The following is a 19,336-nucleotide window of genomic DNA, read 5'->3' on the forward strand; positions in this document are numbered from 1 at the left end:
CCCCAGTCGCTCCCTCTCTTCCCCCCCAAGCCGCTCCCTCTCCTCCCCCCTAGTCGCTCCCTCTCTTCCCCCCAGTCGCTCCCTCTCTTCCCGCTCCCTCTCTTCCCCCCAGTCGCTCCTCTCTTCCCCCCCAGTCGCTCCCTCTCTTCCCCCAGTCGCTCCTCTCTTCCCCCCAGTCGCTCCCTCTCTTCCCCCCAGTCGCTCCCTCTCTTCCCCCCAGTCGCTCCCTCTCTTCCCCCCCAGTCGCTCCCTCTCTTCGCCCCCAGTCGCTCCCTCTCTTCGCCCCCAGTCGCTCCCTCTCTTCGCCCCCCAGTCGCTCCCTCTCTTCGCCCCCAGTCGCTCCCTCTCTTCGCCCCCAGTCGCTCCCTCTCTTCGCCCCCAGTCGCTCCCTCTCTTCGCCCCCAGTCGCTCCCTCTCTTCGCCCCCAGTCGCTCCCTCTCTTCGCCCCCAGTCGCTCCCTCTCTTCGCCCCCAGTCGCTCCCTCTCTTCGCCCCCAGTCGCTCCCTCTCTTCGCCCCCAGTCGCTCCCTCTCTTCGCCCCCAGTCGCTCCCTCTCTTCGCCCCCAGTCGCTCCCTCTCTTCGCCCCCAGTCGCTCCCTCTCTTCGCCCCCAGTCGCTCCCTCTCTTCGCCCCCAGTCGCTCCCTCTCTTCGCCCCCAGTCGCTCCCTCTCTTCGCCCCCAGTCGCTCCCTCTCTTCGCCCCCAGTCGCTCCCTCTCTTCGCCCCCAGTCGCTCCCTCTCTTCGCCCCCAGTCGCTCCCTCTCTTCGCCCCCAGTCGCTCCCTCTCTTCGCCCCCGCCCCAGTCGCTCTCTCTCTTCCCCCCCCAGCCGCTCTCTCTCTTCCCCCCCCCGTCGCTCTCTCTCTTCCCCCCCAGTCGCTCTCTCTCTTCCCCCCCAGTCGCTCCCTCTCTTCCCCCCCAGTCGCTCCCTCTCTTCCCCCCCAGTCGCTCCCTCTCTTCCCCCCCAGTCGCTCCCTCTCTTCCCCCCCCAGTCGCTCTCTCTCTTCCCCCCCAGTCGCTCCCTCTCTTCCCCCCCAGTCGCTCCCTCTCTTCCCCCCCAGTCGCTCCCTCTCTTTCCCCCCAGTCGCTCCCTCTCTTCCCCCCCAGTCGCTCCCTCTCTTCCCCCCCAGTCGCTCCCTCTCTTCCCCCCCCAGTCGCTCCCTCTCTTCCCCCCCAGTCGCTCCCTCTCTTCCCCCCCAGTCGCTCCCTCTCTTCCCCCCCCAGTCGCTCCCTCTCTTCCCCCCCAGTCGCTCCCTCTCTTCCCCCCAGTCGCTCCCTCGCTTCCCCCCCAGTCGCTCCCTCGCTTCCCCCCCAGTCGCTCCCTCGCTTCCCCCCCAGTCGCTCCCTCTCTTCCCCCCCAGTCGCTCCCTCTCTTCCCCCCCAGTCGCTCCCTCGCTTCCCCCCCAGTCGCTCCCTCGCTTCCCCCGCAGTCGCTCCATCGCTTCCCCCCCAGTCGCTCTCTCTCTTCCCCCCCAGTCGCGCTCTCTCTTCCCCCCCAGTCGCGCTCTCTCTTTCCCCCCAGTCGCTCTCTCTCTTCCCCCCCCGCCCCAGTCGCTCTCTCTCTTCCCACCCCCCAGTCGCTCTCCCTCTTCCCCCCCCCAGTCGCTCTCCCTCTTCCCCCCCCGTCGCTCTCTCTCTTTCCCCCCCCCAGTCGCTCTCTCTCTTCCCCCCCCATCGCTCTCTCTCTTCCCCCCCCCAGTCACTCCCTCTCTTCCCCCCCAGTCGCTCCCTCTCTTCCCCCCCAGTCGCTCTCTCTCTTCCCCCCCCCAGTCGCTCTCTCTCTTCCCACCCCAGTCGCTCTCTCTCTTCCCCCCCCAGTCGCCCTCTCTCTTCCCCCCCCAGTCGCGCTCTCTCTTCCCCCCCCAGTCACTCTCTCTCTTCCCCCCCAGTCGCTCTCTCTCTTCCCCCCCAGTCGCTCTCTCTCTTCCCCCCCAGTCGCGCTCTCTCTTCCCCGCCAGTCGCGCTCTCTCTTCCCCCCCAGTCGCGCTCTCTCTTCCCCCCAGTCGCTCTCTCTCTTCCCCCCCAGTCGCTCTCTCTCTTCCCCCCCAGTCGCTCTCTCTCTTCCCCCCCAGTCGCTCTCTCTCTTCCCCCCCAGTCGCTCTCTCTCTTCCCCCCCAGTCGCTCTCTCTCTTCCCCCCCAGTCGCTCTCTCTCTTCCCCCCCAGTCGCTCTCTCTCTTCCCCCCAGTCTCTCTCTCTCTTCCCCCCCAGTCGCTCTCTCTCTTCCCCCCCAGTCGCTCTCTCTCTTCCCCCCCAGTCGCTCTCTCTCTTCCCCCCCAGTCGCTCTCTCTCTTCCCCCCCAGTCGCTCTCTCTCTTCCCCCCCAGTCGCTCTCTCTCTTCCCCCCCAGTCACTCTCTCTCTTCCCCCCCAGTCGCTCTCTCTCTTCCCCCCCAGTCGCTCTCTCTCTTCCCCCCCAGTCGCTCTCTCTCTTCCCCCCCAGTCGCTCTCTCTCTTCCCCCCCAGTCGCTCTCTCTCTTCCCCCCCAGTCGCTCTCTCTCTTCCCCCCCAGTCGCTCTCTCTCTTCCCCCCCAGTCGCTCTCTCTCTTCCCCCCCAGTCGCTCTCTCTCTTCCCCCCCAGTCGCTCTCTCTCTTCCCCCCCAGTCGCTCTCTCTCTTCCCCCCCAGTCGCTCTCTCTCTTCCCCCCCCAGTCGCTCTCTCTCTTCCCCCCCCAGTCGCTCTCTCTCTTCCCCCCCAGTCGCTCTCTCTCTTCCCCCCCCCAGTCGCTCTCTCTCTTCCCCCCCAGTCGCTCTCTCTCTTCCCCCCCCAGTCGCTCTCTCTCTTCCCCCCCCAGTCGCTCTCTCTCTTCCCCCCCCAGTCGCGCTCTCTCTTCCCCCCCCAGTCGCGCTCTCTCTTCCCCCCCCAGTCGCGCTCTCTCTTCCCCCCCCCAGTCGCGCTCTCTCTTCCCCCCCCCCCCAGTCGCTCTCTCTCTTCCCCCGCCCCCAGTCGCTCTCTCTCTCTCTTCCAACAACAACATGTCCTCGAAAAAGCCTCGGCACCGCCGGGCACGGTCTCCATGGAATGCAATGGATCCGATAATGCTGGGAGCAGAGGTGAGGGGGAGGAGGGCAATTAATGGCCAGCTGCAGACCAGGATGGAATAGTGGAGATATAAGGGAGAATGAAGATTCTACAATTCTGATCAACTTTTGAAGCTGGACGACGTTAGTCTCCATCCAGCGGCCATCACATTACTAGCCTGGTCCTATTCGGCTTCACTATGAGAGGTGACCAATGGATATCATGTGATTCAGTGAAGGCCAGCTATAAAGGGATATTTTTTCTTGTATTGTACAGACCAATGATGCCTTAGGAGCAATGTGGAACTGGCTGTACTTCATCCCACTCATCATCATCGGCTCCTTCTTTGTGTTGAACCTGGTTCTCGGAGTCCTGTCTGGGTAAGTACAACATACTTCACCAACCCCTGAGGGCAAGGGGAGGCTCCTTTACAGTAAGCCAGAGGATGGGATACCTTCCAACTACATAGTACAGGGGCATTGGCCTCTCAACTGCAGATCAAAGACGGGCGGATGAGGTGACTAGCTCGTCAGTCCACTTGGCTGCACAGGTCCGATGTGATGGAGCTTGAATAGACTGAACCCAGCTCCAGTAGGCAAGGGCTCAGAGTGCAAAACCCAGTCCAAGTGGGCACCTCACTCAGACACTACAGAATGGTTGATGTGGAAAATGGGAAAACAGATCACGTGAACTGGGGCTTATTACTGGGGCAGTGTTGTACCTGGCCGGGAGTTTTTGATGGGACCGTGTGGTGAGAACTTTACTCTGTATCTAACCCGTGCTGTACATGCCCTGGGAGTGTTTGCTGGGACTGTGTAGAGGGAGTTTTACTCTGTATCTAACCCGTGCTGTACCTGCCCTGGAAGTGTTTGATGGGACAGTGTAGAGGGAGCTTTACTCTGTATCTAACATATGCTGTACCTGCCCTGGAAGTTTGATGGGACAGTGTAGAGGGAGCTTTAATCTGTATCTAACATATGATGTACCTGCCCTGGGAGTGTTTGATGGAACAGTGTAGAGGGAGCTTTACTCTGTATCTAACATATGCTGTACCTGCCCTGGAAGTTTGATGGGACAGTGTAGAGGGAGCTTTAATCTGTATCTAACATATGATGTACCTGCCCTGGGAGTGTTTGATGGAACAGTGTAGAGGGAGCTTTACTCTGTATCTAACCCATACTGTACCTGCCCTGGGAGTGTTTGATTGCACAATGTAGAGGGAGCTTTACTCTGTATTTCACATATGCTGTACCAGCCCTATGAGTGCTGGATGGGACAGTGTAGAGGGAGCTTTACTCTGTATCAAACCCGTGCTGTACCTGCCTTGGGAGCGCTGGATGGGACAGTGTAGAGGGAGCTTTACTCTGTATCTAAGCCATGCTCTACCTGCCCTGGGAGTGCTGGATGGGACAGTGTAGAGGGAGCTTTACTCTGTATCTAAGCCATGCTGTACCTGCCCTGGGAGTGCTGGATGGGACAGTGTAGAGGGAGCTTTACTCTGTATCTAAGCCATGCTCTACCTGCCCTGGGAGTGCTGGATGGGACAGTGTAGAGGGAGCTTTACTCTGTATCTAAGCCATGCTGTACCTGCCCTGGGAGTGCTGGATGGGACAGTGTAGAGGGAGCTTTACTCTGTATCTAAGCCATGCTGTACCTGCCCTGGGAGTGTTTGATGGGACAGTGTAGAGGGAGCTTTACTCTGTATCTAACTTGAACTTAAGAGTGTTTGGCCATAAGTGTCCAAAATATTCCACTCCAGGTAATAACATCCCTTGTTCTAATGTGCTCAAAAAGTGAACAATGAAGTAATTTCACGGCCTCTTTTAAACCTATTGTAGTGCCCTGAGCAGGTCAGTCTGTTTTCTCTGTTTTTGTTTTGGGTAGGGGCGATTGTTCGATGTGGGGGCAGTCCCCAGGTTCCTCAGAGGAATTTCTCAGTGGATTTTGATATTTCCAGCTGGCGCTAACTGATCATCATGACGATAAGGCAGCGAAGGGCCTCGGCGTAGGCCGGAGCCGGCACCTGTATTCCCAACGCTAACTCGTGTCTCTGTTTCCCCAGCGAATTCGCCAAGGAGCGGGAGAGGGTGGAGAACAGGAGGTCATTCCTCAAACTGCGGAGGCAGCAGCAGATTGAGCGGGAGCTGAACGGCTACCGGGCCTGGATCGACAAAGCAGGTGATTGGACAATAGGATAGGGCAGCAGCATCAGAGCGAGGCTCGGCCCACCCTGGTTGGGTATATTCCTGGAGGGTTCATTACATGGCCTCCTGCCTCCAACTGCCCCGCCCCCACAGTCCCACCATTGGTTGTTTGACACACCCTATTTTCCATCTCTAACATTGTTAAAATTACTAAACAAAGGCATTCACAGAAATGATGTATAACTCAATTTTTTATTGTCCCCACAATTTTTCTCCCGTGATTTTTGCCCCCAGCAGTATCCTGGAGATTAATCTTTAATATACTGGACACACCAGGGCAATCCTGGAGGGTTGGCAACCCTAGTCAGAGAGCAAGGGGCGTGATTGGAGACTTTCACGAGGAACTGTTTATTGTCAGGCAATGTAGAGGGTGAGAGCGGCGTAGTCAGACAAGGGCAGGAAGCAAAGTCATTTCAATATTTGACGAGAGCACCACATACCCACAGAGGTGAAACTCTGCTCTCCTCCCTGAGATGGCATGCAGCGCCCCAACCCTCCCCCTAACCCTAATGACCTAACCCTAACCCACAGAGGTGAAACTCCGCTCTCCTCCCTGAGATGGCATGCAGCTCCCCAACCCTCCCCCTAACCCTAAGGACCTAACCCTAACCCTAACCCTAACCCACAGAGGTGAAACTCCGCTCTCCTCCCTGAGATGGCATGCAGCGCCCCAACCCTCACCCTAACCCTAATGACCTAACCCTAACCCTAACTCCAACCCTAACCCACAGAGGTGAAACTCCGCTCTCCTCCCTGAGATGGCATGCAGCGCCCCAACCCTCACCCTAACCCTAATGACCTAACCCTAACCCTAACCCCAACCCTAACCCACAGAGGTGAAACTCCGCTCTCCTCCCTGAGATGGCATGCAGCGCCCCAACCCTCACCCTAACCCTAATGGCCTAACTCTAACCCTAACCCACAGAGGTGAAACTCTGCTCTCCTCCCTGAGATGGCATGCAGCGCCCCAACCCTCACCCTAACCCGAATGACCTAACCCTAACCCACAGAGGTGAAACTCCGCTCTCCTCCCTGAGATGGAATGCAGCGCCCCAACCCTCACCCTAACCCTAATGACCTAACCCTAACCCTAATCCTAACCCTAATGACCCAACCCTAACCCTAGCCCGAACCGTCATTTCAATATCTGATGCAAGCACCACATACCCACAGAGGTGAAATTCCGCTCTCCTCCCTGAGAGGGCATGCAGCACCCCAACCCTCACCCTAATGACCCAACCCTAACCATAACCCTCACCCTAACCCCAATGACCCTAACCCTAACCCTAATGACCCTAACCTTAATGACCCTAACTCTAACCCTAATGACCCTAACCCTAACCCTAATGACCCTAACCTTAATGACCCTAACTCTAACCCTAACCCTAACCCTAATGACCCTAACCCTAACCCTAATGACCCAACCCTAACCCTAATGACCCAACCCTAACCCTAATGACCCTAACCCTAATGACCCAACCCTAACCCTAATGACCCAACCCTAACCCTAATGACCCTAACCCTAACCCTAACAATTATGACCCAACCCTAACCCTAACATCAGAACACTAACACCCGAACTCTGACACCCAATCCCTCACACCCCCATCTCACCCCCTCTCACCCCCTAACACCCTCACACTACATAAACCGTCATACCCTGACACCCCCACACACGCTAACACCCTCACAACCCTTCACACCCTCACATCCCCTAAATCCCTAACACCATCACCAATAACCCTAACACCGAACCCCTAAGACAAATCCCAACCCCTAACTTTAAACAGAAAACTCTAAAATGTGTGTTGTCAATAGCCCAATGCAGGGCCAGTCGTGGTGTCATTAGTCACGTTGATATAAATGACCCTCCTACTGCGTGAAGTGGGGCTCCTAGTGACGCTCCCCTTGTGCTGCGGTGTGACACACTAACTGTGACCTCTCTCCTTCTCCAACAGAGGAAGTGATGCTACTGGAGGAAAATAAAAATGCTGGAGAGAAATCAGCGCTGGATGGTAATATAGTCACTGCCTGCAATCCCGCTCACCCCCGGCCCCCCCACCGCTCACCCCTGCCTGGCAGGGACTTCATGCTTTGTGCTTGGTTTTTCACATCTAGTTTTATGAAGGATAGATAGGATATTGCACGAGGAAGACTGAGTGTCACTATTACACTGACTGCAGACCCTCAGCAGTGACTGCAGTTTGCAGAGACAGAGAGGGAGAGAGAGACACACTGAATAGAGGAGATACAGTGACAGGTAGAGAGAGACAGAATAAGGGAGAGATGGAGTGAGACTCACCAAATAGGGGAGACAAAAGAGGCGGAATAGGGGAGAGAGTGACAGGGAGAGGTAGCAGAGGTGAGAGAGATGGAGAGAGGCAGGATGGGGAGAGAGTGAAAGAGAGAGGCAGAATAGGGGAGAGAGACAGAGAGAGGCAGAATGGGGAGAGAGTGAAAGAGAGAGGCAGAATAGGGGAGAGAGTGACAGATAGAGGTGGAATGGGGGAGAGAGTGACAGAGAGGAGGAATGGGGGAGAGAGTGACAGATAGAGGAGGAATAGGGGAGGAAGTGACAGAGAATAGGAATAGGGGACAGAGTTACAGAGAGCGGCAGAACAGGAGAGAGCTGAACAAAATAGGCGAGAGAGACAGATGATCAGAATGGGGAAGAGGGACAGAGAAATAGAATAGGTTAGAGAGGGTGACAGAGACAAAAAAGATACATAGGAACAATAGTCATAGAGTCATAACGTAACATAACATAAAAAGATACATAGGAACAATAGATGATGGTGAAAGACAGAATGGGAAGAGAAGCAGAGACACAGAAGAGGGCAAGGGAGTGAAAGAAAATATTATATTCCTATAGCACCTTATCTCATCTCTCAAAAACAACAGTGAGTACTTTACGTACAATGAATTACCATGATGTGCAGTGACTAAGGGAAGAAGGTTGGCCAGGACAGAAACTGAGAGGAAGAGGGTCAATGGATACATCCCGCCCTCCTTATCCTGGTCAATATCCTGGAATTCCCTCCCCAACAGCACAGTGGGGGTGCCTTCACCACATGTACTGCAGCCATTCAAGTAGAAAGCCCACCACCATCTTCTCAGGGCAACTGGAGATGGGCAATAAATGCCGGCCTTGCCAGCGACGCCCACATCCCGAGAACAAGTAAGAATGGGGAAGGAAAGAAAGGGGGACAGGTAGAATAGAGATCAAGAGTGAGGGAAGGGAGAAGCATAGTGTGAAAGAGATAAATGATAATGGATGAGGGAGAGGAACAGAGGAGAGAGGGAGAGACGGGTTGTGGGGCTGGTTACCCTTCTGGTGCATCGTTCAGCCCTGGTGTGGGGGCATAGTGTAAGTTGACCCCCTTCCTGCACATGTTTCTCTCATACTCATAGAATCATAGAATAATACAGCACAGAAGGAGGCCATTCAGCCCATCGAGTCTGCACCAGCTCTTTCGAAGAGCAATCTAGTTAGTTTCACTCCCCTGCTCTTTCCCCATATGCCTGCAATTTTCTCGTTCAAGTAAGTAAGAAATAGTAAGGTATTAGGTGGGGTCAAACTAAGAGAGAACACCTCTCTAAGATGGTCTAAGATAGGTTTACAGTGTATGTCTGTGAACACACAAAGCATAGTAAATAAGGTTGGTGAGCTGCAGGCGCAAATAGCCACATGGGAATATGATGTCATGGCAAAAACGGAGACCCGGCTCAAAAAAGGGCAGAATTGGGTATTAAATATTCCTGGATATGGGGTGTTCAGGAAAGATAGGGAAGAAAAGATACGAGGTGGTGTGGCAGTATTGGTTAAGGAGAATGTTACATTGCTGGAGAGAGGGGATGTCCTGGAGGGATCAAGGACAGAATTTATATGGTTAGAGTTAAGAAATAATAGAGGTGCCATTACACTACTAGGTGTATTCTATAGACCACCAACTAGTGGGAAAAATATGGAGGAGCAAATTTGCAGATACTGTTAAATCTGTGAGTTATCTAGTTAATTAAGACACAGACTAATTAATAACAATCAAAAACAGGTCTTTACTGGTTGGAGGTAGGGACTATTCTGAATACAAGATTACTGCACAGTGCTTATATACCGGTGTGTTCACCCCGGTATTACGTCTACAGCAGCCTGAGAAAGTAGTACATCTCTTAAGGTGGAACAGGCTTAAGCTCTCTTAAGGTGGAACAGGTTACATACACAACAGATACATTACAGAGAGATGCAAGAATTATAGAGTAGTGATAATGGAGACTTCAACTACCCCAATATAGACTGGGATAGTAATAGTGTAAAGGGCAGGAAGGGGGAAGAATTTCTGAAGTGTGTTCAGGAGAACTTTCTTGATCAGTACATTTCTGGCCCAATGAGGATGGAGGCATTGCTGGATCTGGTTCTGGGGAATGAGGTTGGTCAAGTGGAGCAAGTGTCTGTAGGTGATCATTTAGGGAACAATGATCATAGTATCAAAAGGTTTAGATTAGCTATGGAAATGGACAGGGAGCAATCTAGAGTAAAAATACTTAATTGGAGGAAGGCCAATTTCAGTGGGATGAGAATGGATCTGGCCAAGGTAAATTGGAATAAAGATCGGCAGACAAAACTGTTTTGGAACAATGGGCTGCCTTTAAAGAGGAAATAGTTTGGGTACATTCGAGGTACATTCCCACTGAGGGAAAAGGTAAGACAACTAAAGTCAGAGCTCCCTGGATGACAAAAGAGATAGAGAGTAACATGAAGCAGAAAAAGAGCGAGTATGACAGATGTCATGTCGAGAATACACCTGAGAATCTGGTTAAATATAGAAAGTTCAGAGGAGAAGTGGAAAAGAAAATAAGAGGGGCAAAGAGAGGGTATGAGAATAGACTAGCAGCTAACATAAAAGATAATTCAAAAGTCTTCTATTGGCATATAAATAGTAAACGGGTAGTGAGAGGAGGGGTGGGGCCAATTAGGGACCAAAAAGGAGACCTACGCATGGAGGCAGAGGGTATGGCTGAGGTGCTAAATGAGCACTTTGCATCTGTCTTTACCAAGGAAGAAGATGCTGCCATAGACATAGTGAAAGAGGAGGTACTGAATGGGATAAAAATTGATAAAGAGGAGGTACTAGAAAGGCTGGCTGTACTTAAAGCAGATAAGTCACCAGGACCAGATGGGATGCATCCTAGGATGCTGAGGGAAGAGAAGGAAGAAATCGAGGAGGTACTGGCCATAATCTTCCAATCCTCCTTGGAAACAGGGGTGGTGGCAGAGGACTGGAGAATTGCAAATGTTACAGCCTTGTTCAAAAAAGGGTGTAAGGATAAACCCAGCAACTAAAGGCCAGTCGGTTTAACCTCGGTAGTGGGGAAACTTTTAGAAACAATAATCAGGGACAAAATTAACAGTCACTTGGACAAGTGTGGATTAATTAAGGAAAGCCAGCATGGATTTGTTAAAGGCAAATTGTGTTTAACCAACTTGATCGAGTTTTTTGATGAGGTAACAGAGAGGGTTGATGAGGGCAATGCGGTTGACGTGGTGTACATGGATTTCCAAAAGGTGTTTGATAAAGTGCCACTTAATAGGCTTGCCAGCAAAGTTGAAGCCCATGGAATAAAAGGGACAGTGGCAGCATGGATATGAAATTGGCTAAGTGACAGGAAACAGAGAGTAGTGGTGAACGGTTGTTTTTCTGACTGGAGGAAAGTATACAGTGGTGTTCCCCAGGGGTCGGTACTAGGACCATTGCTTTTCTTGATATATATTAATGACTTGGATGTGGGTGTACAGGGCACAATTTCAAAATTTGCAGATGACACAAAATTTGGAAGTAAAGTGAACAGTGAGGAGGATAGTGATAGACTTCAAGAGGACATAGACAGGCTGGTGAAATGGGCAGACACGTGGCAGAATAAATTTAAAGCAGAAAAGTGTGAAGTGATATATTTTGGTAGGAAGAACGAGGAGGGGAAATATAAACTAAAGGGTACAATTCTAAAGCGGGTGCATGAACAGAGAGACCTAGGGGTATATGTGCACAAATCTTTGAAGGTGGCAGGGCAGGTTGAGAAAGCAGTTAAAAAAGCCTATGGGATCCTGAGCTTCATAAATAGAGGTATAGAGTACAAAAGCAAGGAGGTTAGGATGAACCTTTATAAAACACTGGTTCAGCATCAACTGGAGTATTGTCTCCAATTCTGGGCACCGCACTTTAGGAAGGATGTGAAGCCCTTAGAGAGGGTGCAGAAAAAATTTATGAGAATGATTCCAGGGATGAGGGACTTCTGTTATGTGGATAGACTGGAGAAGCTGGGTTGTTCTCCTTAGAGCAGAGAAGATTGAGAGGAGATTTGATAGAGGTGTTCAAAATCATGAGGGGTCTGGACAGAGCAGATAGAGAGAAACTGTTCCCATTGGCAGAAGGGTCGAGAACCAGAGGACACAGATTTAAATTTATTGGCAGAAGAACCAAAGGCGACATAAGGGAAAAAAATTACTCAGTGAGTGGTTAGGATCTGGAATGCACTGCCTGAAAGGGTAGTGGAGGCAGACTCGATCACGGCTTTCAAAAGGGAGTTGGATAAGTACCTGAAAGAAAAAAAATTGCGGGGCTACGGGGAAAGGGCGGGGGAGAGGGACTAGCTGAAGTGCTCTTGCAGAGAGCCGGCACAGGCTCGACGGGCTGAATGGCCTTCTTCCGTGCTGTAACCATTATATGATTCTAAATATTTATCCAATTCCCTTTTGAAGGCTACTATTGAACCTGTATCCACCCCCCTATCAGGCAGTACATTCCAAATCCTAATCACTCGTTGCATAAAAAAAGTTTTTCCTCATGTCGCCTCTGGTTCTTTTGCCAAACACCTAAAACCTGTGCCCTCTGGTTACTGACCCTTCAGCCATTGGAAACAGTTTCTCTTTATTTACCTTATCTAAAGCCTTCATGATTTTAAATACCTCTATTAAATCTCCTCTTAGCCTTCTCTGCTCTAAGGAGATCTGTTTACTTTGTGTTGATGTGGAACACACAACACCCCCACAGATCATAGCTAACCTTAACGCAATAGTAACTGGGCTGTCCAAAGTAAGGGCTTTGTTTGAGGTCAATTAAACCCCTTGTTTTCAGTCCTTAGAAGAGCAACAATTAAAAAAGGGCGAATGGAAATGATCCACACGGAGTCAAGTGATGAGCACTACACTGAAATATCTTCTGTGGGTGAGTCTTTATCTTCTTCAGGTGGAACTGATCTCATTTCACGTCCTTCAATGTGCTGTCGCCTCCCAAATCCGTACCCATCTTTCTCGCAACTCCATATTTGAATCACTTCAATCAGGTTTCCGCCCCTGCCACAGTACTGAAATGGCTCTTATCAAAGTCCCAAATGACATTCTATGTGACTGTGACCGAGGTAAACTATCCCTCCTCATCCTTCTCGACCTGTCTGCAGCCTTTGATACGGTTGACCACGCCATCCTCCTCCAATGCCTCTCCTCTGCCATCCAGCTGGGTGGGACTGCACTTGCCTGGTTGTATTCTTATCTATCCAGTCATAGCCAGAGAATCACCTGCAATGGCTTCTCTTCCCACTCCCAGATCGTTACCTCTGATGTCCCCCAAGGCTCTATCCTTGGCCTCCTCCTATTTCTCATCTACATGCTGCCCCTCGGCGACATCATCCGAAAAAACAATGTCAGTTTCCACATGTACGCTGACGACACCCAGCTCTGCCTCACCACCATCTCTCTCGACCCCTCCACTGTCTCTGATTTGTCACGCTGCTTGCCCAACATTCAGGACTGGATGGGCAGAATTTCCTCCAGTTAAACACAGGCAACACTGAAACAGTTGTCTTGAGCCCCCGCTACAATCTCTGTTCCCTAGCCACTGATTCCACCCTCAGCGTCCTATTTGTCCCTGAGCTGAGCTTCCGACCCCATATCCTCTCCATCACCAAGACCGCCTACTTCTACCTCCGTAATATCGCCCGTCTCCGCCCCTGCCTCAGCCCATCTGCTGCTGAAACTCTCATCCATGCCTTAGTCACCTCCAGCGTAAACTATTCCAATGCACACCTGGCCGACATCCCATCTTTCATCTTCCGTAAACTTCAGCTCATCCAAAACTTTGCTGCCCGTATCCTAACTCGCTCTGAGTCCCGTTCACCCATCGTCCCGTTCACCCATCGTCCCATTCACCCATCATCCCTGTGCTCGCTGACCTACATAGGCTCCCGGCCTGGTAACGCCTCGATTTTAAAATTCTCATCCTTGTGTTCAAATCCCTCCATGGCCTCGCCCCTCCCTATCTCTGTAACCTCCTCCAGCCCTACAACCCTCCAAGGTCTCCACACTCCCCCAATTCTGGCCTCTTGTACATCCTGCATTCCTTTAGCCCTATAATCGTGGCCTGCAGCTGCCTGGGCCCTAAGCTCTGGAATTCCCTCCCTAAACTTCTCCGCCTCTCTACCTCCCTCTCCTCCTTTAAGACACTCCTTAAAACCTACCTCTCTTAATGAGCTTTTGGTCACTTCTCCTAATACCTCCTTATGTGACTTTGTGTCAAATTTTGTTTGGTAACACTCCTGTGAAATGCCTTGGGATGTTTTACTACGTTAAAGGTACTGTTTAAATGCAAGTTGTTGTTGTTGTTGATGATAACAACAAGGACGTCATCAAATCTTTCCGTCGTACTGAGTACCAAGGACCATTCCCATAAGTTATCCCCCACTCCCTATGAATTATTGTGCGACTTTATAGGCACAATACCTGGTGATGTAGTGCACCTGGGAATCGAACAGAAACCCTTGTGTTACAGTGATAAGAACATAGGAACAGGAGGAGGCCATTCAGCCCCTCAAGCCTGTTCCTCCATTCAATTAGATCATGGCTGATCTGTACTTCAACTCCATCTACCCACTTTTGTTCTGTAACCCTTAATATCCTTACCCAACAATAATCTATCGATCTCAGTTTTGACATTTTCAAATGTCCACCAGCCTCAACAGCTTTTTGGGGGAGAGTTCCAGAATTCCACTTCCCTTTGCATGATGACGTGCTTCCTGACATCACCCTTGAACGGTCTAGCTTTAATTTTAAGATTATACCCCTTTGTTCTGGACATAGTTTCTCTCTATCTACCATCAACTCTTTTAATCATCTTCAACATTTTAATCAGATTACCTGTTAATCTTCTATATTCAAGGGAACTACAAACCTAATCTATCCAACCTGTCCTCATAATTTAACCCTTTTAGCCCTGGTATCATTCTGTTGAAGAATGCCGGAGTTCTGTCAGTACGCTGGAGGGGCAATGAGTTCCGGTGAAGTCCTTTGTGACAAGAGCGTCGGCTTGCCTCTACCTAAGCTTGTCTCCCTCTTGCTGTGTCCAGGATCCCCCCTGGCAAGGGCCAGCATCAAAAGCACCAAGCTGCTGGAGGGCTCGTCCTATTTCCGCCGCAAGGAGCGCATGCTGCGCATCTCCATCCGTCACATGGTCAAATCCCACGCCTTCTACTGGATTGTCCTGGGCCTGGTGGCCCTCAACACAGTGTGTGTCGCTATTGTCCACTACGACCAGCCTTTCTGGCTCTCCAACTTCCTCTGTGAGTATGACACGGCCGACCCGAGGCCATGGTGCCCCCAAAGAGTTGAGCAGTCTCTGCACTGGCCACCAATTCTTTCCATTGTGTGGCGTTTGTTGACCCTCCGTTTCAAGCTTAAATATGAACATACCAAATTGATGGGCAGCAAATGACCAGCTACATCTTAACTCCATCTACCCTCCTAAGTTCCATATCCCTTCATACCCTTACCTAACAAAGATTTATCAATCTCCGTCTTGAAAGCTCCAATTGACCCCCAGCCTCAATAGCTGTTTGGGGAAGAAGTTCCAGATTTCCACTCCCCTTTGTGTGAAGAAGTGCATCAAGCCTACCCCACACACCATGATGGCCTGAGCATCATGACGAAACACTTGTTGCCTCTTTCTCCACTGCACCCCCCAACCCCCACCCCTCAGCCATGGAATCTCCTGAGAGAGGCACAAAACAGAGAAGAAACCCCAGAGCCAATAAGGGAAAAAACACACTGGAAAATTCCTCCCTGACTCTCTCAGGTGATGGAAACCAGTCCCAGAGATCGCACAGACCCATAAAGATAAAGATAAAACCTTCTATATGATGCGATCTCTGCCCCAGCCAGGAACCCATCCAGCTCCCTCTTGCAATAGCTTGATGCGCACTTGGGTGTGTGCATGCAGCCTGAGAAGGGGGCAGACCTCACAGCCAGGATGGGCAGAGGGGCGCCATGTCTCGCCAATGCTGCTTTCATGGTCCTGCTTGTTTGCTGTTTGATTTAGAGCACACGGGTGGGCAAGGTCCTTGTCTTTCTTTAGGTGATGCAGGGTAGCCTTGCATATCTATACCGCCTTTCACAATCTCAGGCGTCCCAAAGTGCTTTACAGCCAATGAAGTGTGGTCACTAATCTGAGTACTTTTCTGAAGAGATGACCAAAATAGTGGACAGGGGAATATCCATGGATGTTATTTATATTGACTTCCTGAAGGCATTCGAAAAAAATCCCTTATAAGAGACTGTTAGCTAAAGTTGAAGCTCATGGAATTAAAGTCAATTATTGACCTGGTTAGGAAATTGGCTGAGCAGCAGGAGACTGAGAGTAGGGATAATGGGCAGGTACTCTAATTGGCAGGATGTGACCAGTGATGTCCTCAACTATTCACTGTATTTATTAACTACTTAGATGATGGGATCGAGGGCTATATATCCAGGTTTAGATGATGGGATCGAGAGCTATATATCCAGGTTTAGATGATGGGATCTAGGGCTATATATCCAGGTTTAGATGATGGGATCGAGGGCTATATATCCAGATTGAGATGATGGGATCGAGAGCTATATATCCAGGTTTAGATGATGGGATCGAGGGCTATATATCCAGGTTCAGATGATGGGATCGAGAGCTATATATCCAGATTTAGATGATGGGATCGAGGGCTATATATCCAGGTTTAGATGATGGGATCGAGAGCTATATATCCATGTTTAGATGATGGGATCGAGGGCTATATATCCAGGTTTAGATGATGGGATCGAGGGCTATATACCCAGGTTTAGATGATGGGATCGAGAGCTGTATATCCAGGTTTAGATGATGGGATCGAGAGCTATATATCCAGGTTTAGATGATGGGATCGAGAGCTATATATCCAGGTTTAGATGATGGGATCGAGGGCTATATATCCAGGTTTAGATGATGGGATCGAGAGCTATATATCCAGGTTTAGATGATGGGATCGAGAGCTATATATCCAGGTTTAGATGATGGGATCGAGAGCTATATACCCAGGTTTAGATGATGAGATCGAGGGCTATATATCCAGGTTTAGATGATGGGATCAAGAGCTATATATCCAGGTTTACATGATGGGATCGAGAGCTATATATCCAGGTTTAGATGATGGGATCGAGGGCAAAATATCCACGTTGAGATGATGGGATCGAGCGCTATATATTCAGGTGTGGATGATGGGATCAAGAGCTATATATCCAGGTTTAGATAATGGGATCGAGGGCTATATATCCAGGTTTAGATGATGGGATCGAGAGCTATATACCCAGGTTTAGATGATGGGATCGAGAGCTATATATCCAGGTTTAGATGATGGGATCGAGAGCTATATATCCAGGTTTAGATAATGGGATCGAGGGCTATATATCCAGGTTTAGATGATGGGATCGAGAGCTATATACCCAGGTTTAGATGATGGGATCGAGAGCTATATATCCAGGTTTAGATGATGGGATCGAGGGCAAAATATCCACGTTGAGATGATGGGATCGAGAGTTATATACCCAGGTTTAGATGATGGGATCGAGGGCTATTTTTCCAGGTTTAGATGATGGGATCGAGAGCTATATATCCAGGTTTAGATGATGGGATCGAGAGCTATATATCCAGGTTTAGATGATGGGATCGATAGCTATATATCCAGGTTTAGATGATGGGATCGAGAGCTATATATCCAGGTTTAGATGATGGGATCGAGAGCTATATATCCAGGTTGAGATGATGGGATCGAGGGCTATATACCCAGGTTTAGATGATGGGATCGATAGCTATATATCCAGGTTTAGATGATGGGATCGAGAGCTATATATCCAGGTTTAGATGATGGGATCGAGAGCTATATATCCAGATTTAGAAGATGGGATCGAGCGCTATATATCCAGGTTTAGATGGTGGGATCGAGAGCTATATATCCAGGTTTAGATGATGGGATCGAGAGCTATATACCCAGGTTTAGATGATGGGATCGAGGGCTATATATCCAGGTTTAGATGATGGGATCGAGAGCCATATACCCAGGTTTAGATGATGGGATCGAGGGCTATATATCCAGATTTAGATGATGGGATCGAGAGCTATATATCCAGGTTTAGATGATGGGATCGAGAGCTATATATCCAGGTTTAGATGATGGGATCGAGAGCTATATATCCAGGTTTAGATGATGGGATCGAGGGCTATATACCCAGGTTTAGATAATGGGATCGAGGGCTATATACCCAGGTTTAGATGATGGGATCGATAGCTATATATCCAGGTTTAGATGATGGGATCGAGAGCTATATATCCAGGTTTAGATGATGGGATCGAGAGCTATATATCCAGATTTAGATGATGGGATCGAGAGCTATATATCCAGGTTTAGATGATGGGATCGAGAGCTATATATCCAGATTTAGATGATGGGATCGAGAGCTATATATCCAGGTTTAGATGATGGGATCGAGGGCTATATATCCAGGTTTAGATGATGGGATCGAGAGCTATATATCCAGATTTAGATGATGGGATCGAGAGCTAAATATCCAGGTTTAGATGATGGGATCGAGAGCTATATATCCAGATTTAGATGATGGGATCGAGAGCTATATATCCAGGTTTAGATGATGGGATCGAGGGCTATATATCCAGGTTTAGATGATGGGATCGAGAGCTATATATCCAGATTTAGATGATGGGATCGAGAGCTATATATCCAGGTTTAGATGATGGGATCGAGGGCTATATATCCAGGTTTAGATGATGGGATCGAGAGCTATATATCCAGGTTTAGATGATGGGATCGAGAGCTATATATCCAGATTTAGATGATGGGATCGAGAGCTATATATCCAGGTTTAGATGATGGGATCGAGAGCTATATATCCAGGTTTAGATGATGGGATCGAGGGCTTTATATCCAGGTTTAGATGATGAGATCGAGAGCTATATATCCAGGTTTAGATGATGAGATCGAGGGCTATATATCCAGGTTTAGATGATGGGATCGAGAGCTATATATCCAGGTTTAGATGATGGGATCGAGAGCTATATCACAAGGTTTAGATGATGGGATCGAGAGCTATATATCCAGGTTTAGATGATGGGATCGAGAGCTATATATCCCGGTTTAGATGATGGGATCGAGAGCTATATATCCAGGTTTAGATGATGGGATCGAGAGCTATATATCCCGGTTTAGATGATGGGATCGAGAGCTATATATCCCGGTTTAGATGATGGGATCGAGACCTATATATCCAGGTTTAGATGATGGGATCGAGAGCTATATATCCCGGTTTAGATGATGGGATCGAGGGCTATATATCCAGGTTTAGATGATGGGATCGAGAGCTATATATCCAGGTTTAGATGATGCGATCGAGAGCTATATATCCAGGTTTAGATGATGGGATCGAGAGCTATATATCCAGGTTTCGATGGTGGGATGGAGAGCTATATATCCAGGTTTAGATGATGGGATCGAGAGCTATATATCCCGGTTTAGATGATGGGATCGAGGGCTATATATTCAGGTTTAGATGATTCAATCGAGAGCTTTAAATCCAGGTTTCGATGGTGGGATCGAGAGCTATATATCCAGGTTTAGATGATGGGATCGAGGGCTATATACCCAGGTTTAGATGATGGGATCGAGAGCTATATATCCAGGTTTCGATGATGGGATCGAGGGCTATATATCCAGGTTTAGATGATGGGTTCGAGAGCTATATATCCAGGTTTCGATGATGGGATCGAGGGCTATATAT

The 19,336-nt window shown here is 49.7% G+C and overlaps 1 protein-coding gene across 1 annotated transcript in view; it reads left to right on the forward strand.

Annotated features, from left to right (window-relative positions):
• The window catches only part of LOC147121682 (putative voltage-dependent R-type calcium channel subunit alpha-1E), a 1,254,166-nt gene that overhangs the window by 139,105 nt on the left and 1,095,725 nt on the right, over positions 1 to 19,336 (forward strand). The window contains exons 7-11 of the mRNA XM_085977984.1: positions 3,290 to 3,393; positions 5,076 to 5,191; positions 7,176 to 7,232; positions 12,348 to 12,437; positions 14,611 to 14,823. Of these exons, the coding sequence (XP_085834110.1) occupies positions 3,290 to 3,393; positions 5,076 to 5,191; positions 7,176 to 7,232; positions 12,348 to 12,437; positions 14,611 to 14,823 (580 nt within the window). The remainder of the gene's footprint in view (positions 1 to 3,289; positions 3,394 to 5,075; positions 5,192 to 7,175; positions 7,233 to 12,347; positions 12,438 to 14,610; positions 14,824 to 19,336) is intronic.

The sequence above is a fragment of the Somniosus microcephalus genome, chromosome 3 (genome assembly GCF_052327205.1).
Source record: "Somniosus microcephalus isolate GS21.2 chromosome 3, FLI_Smic_1.0, whole genome shotgun sequence".
NCBI classification, from domain to species: Eukaryota; Metazoa; Chordata; class Chondrichthyes; order Squaliformes; family Somniosidae; genus Somniosus; species Somniosus microcephalus.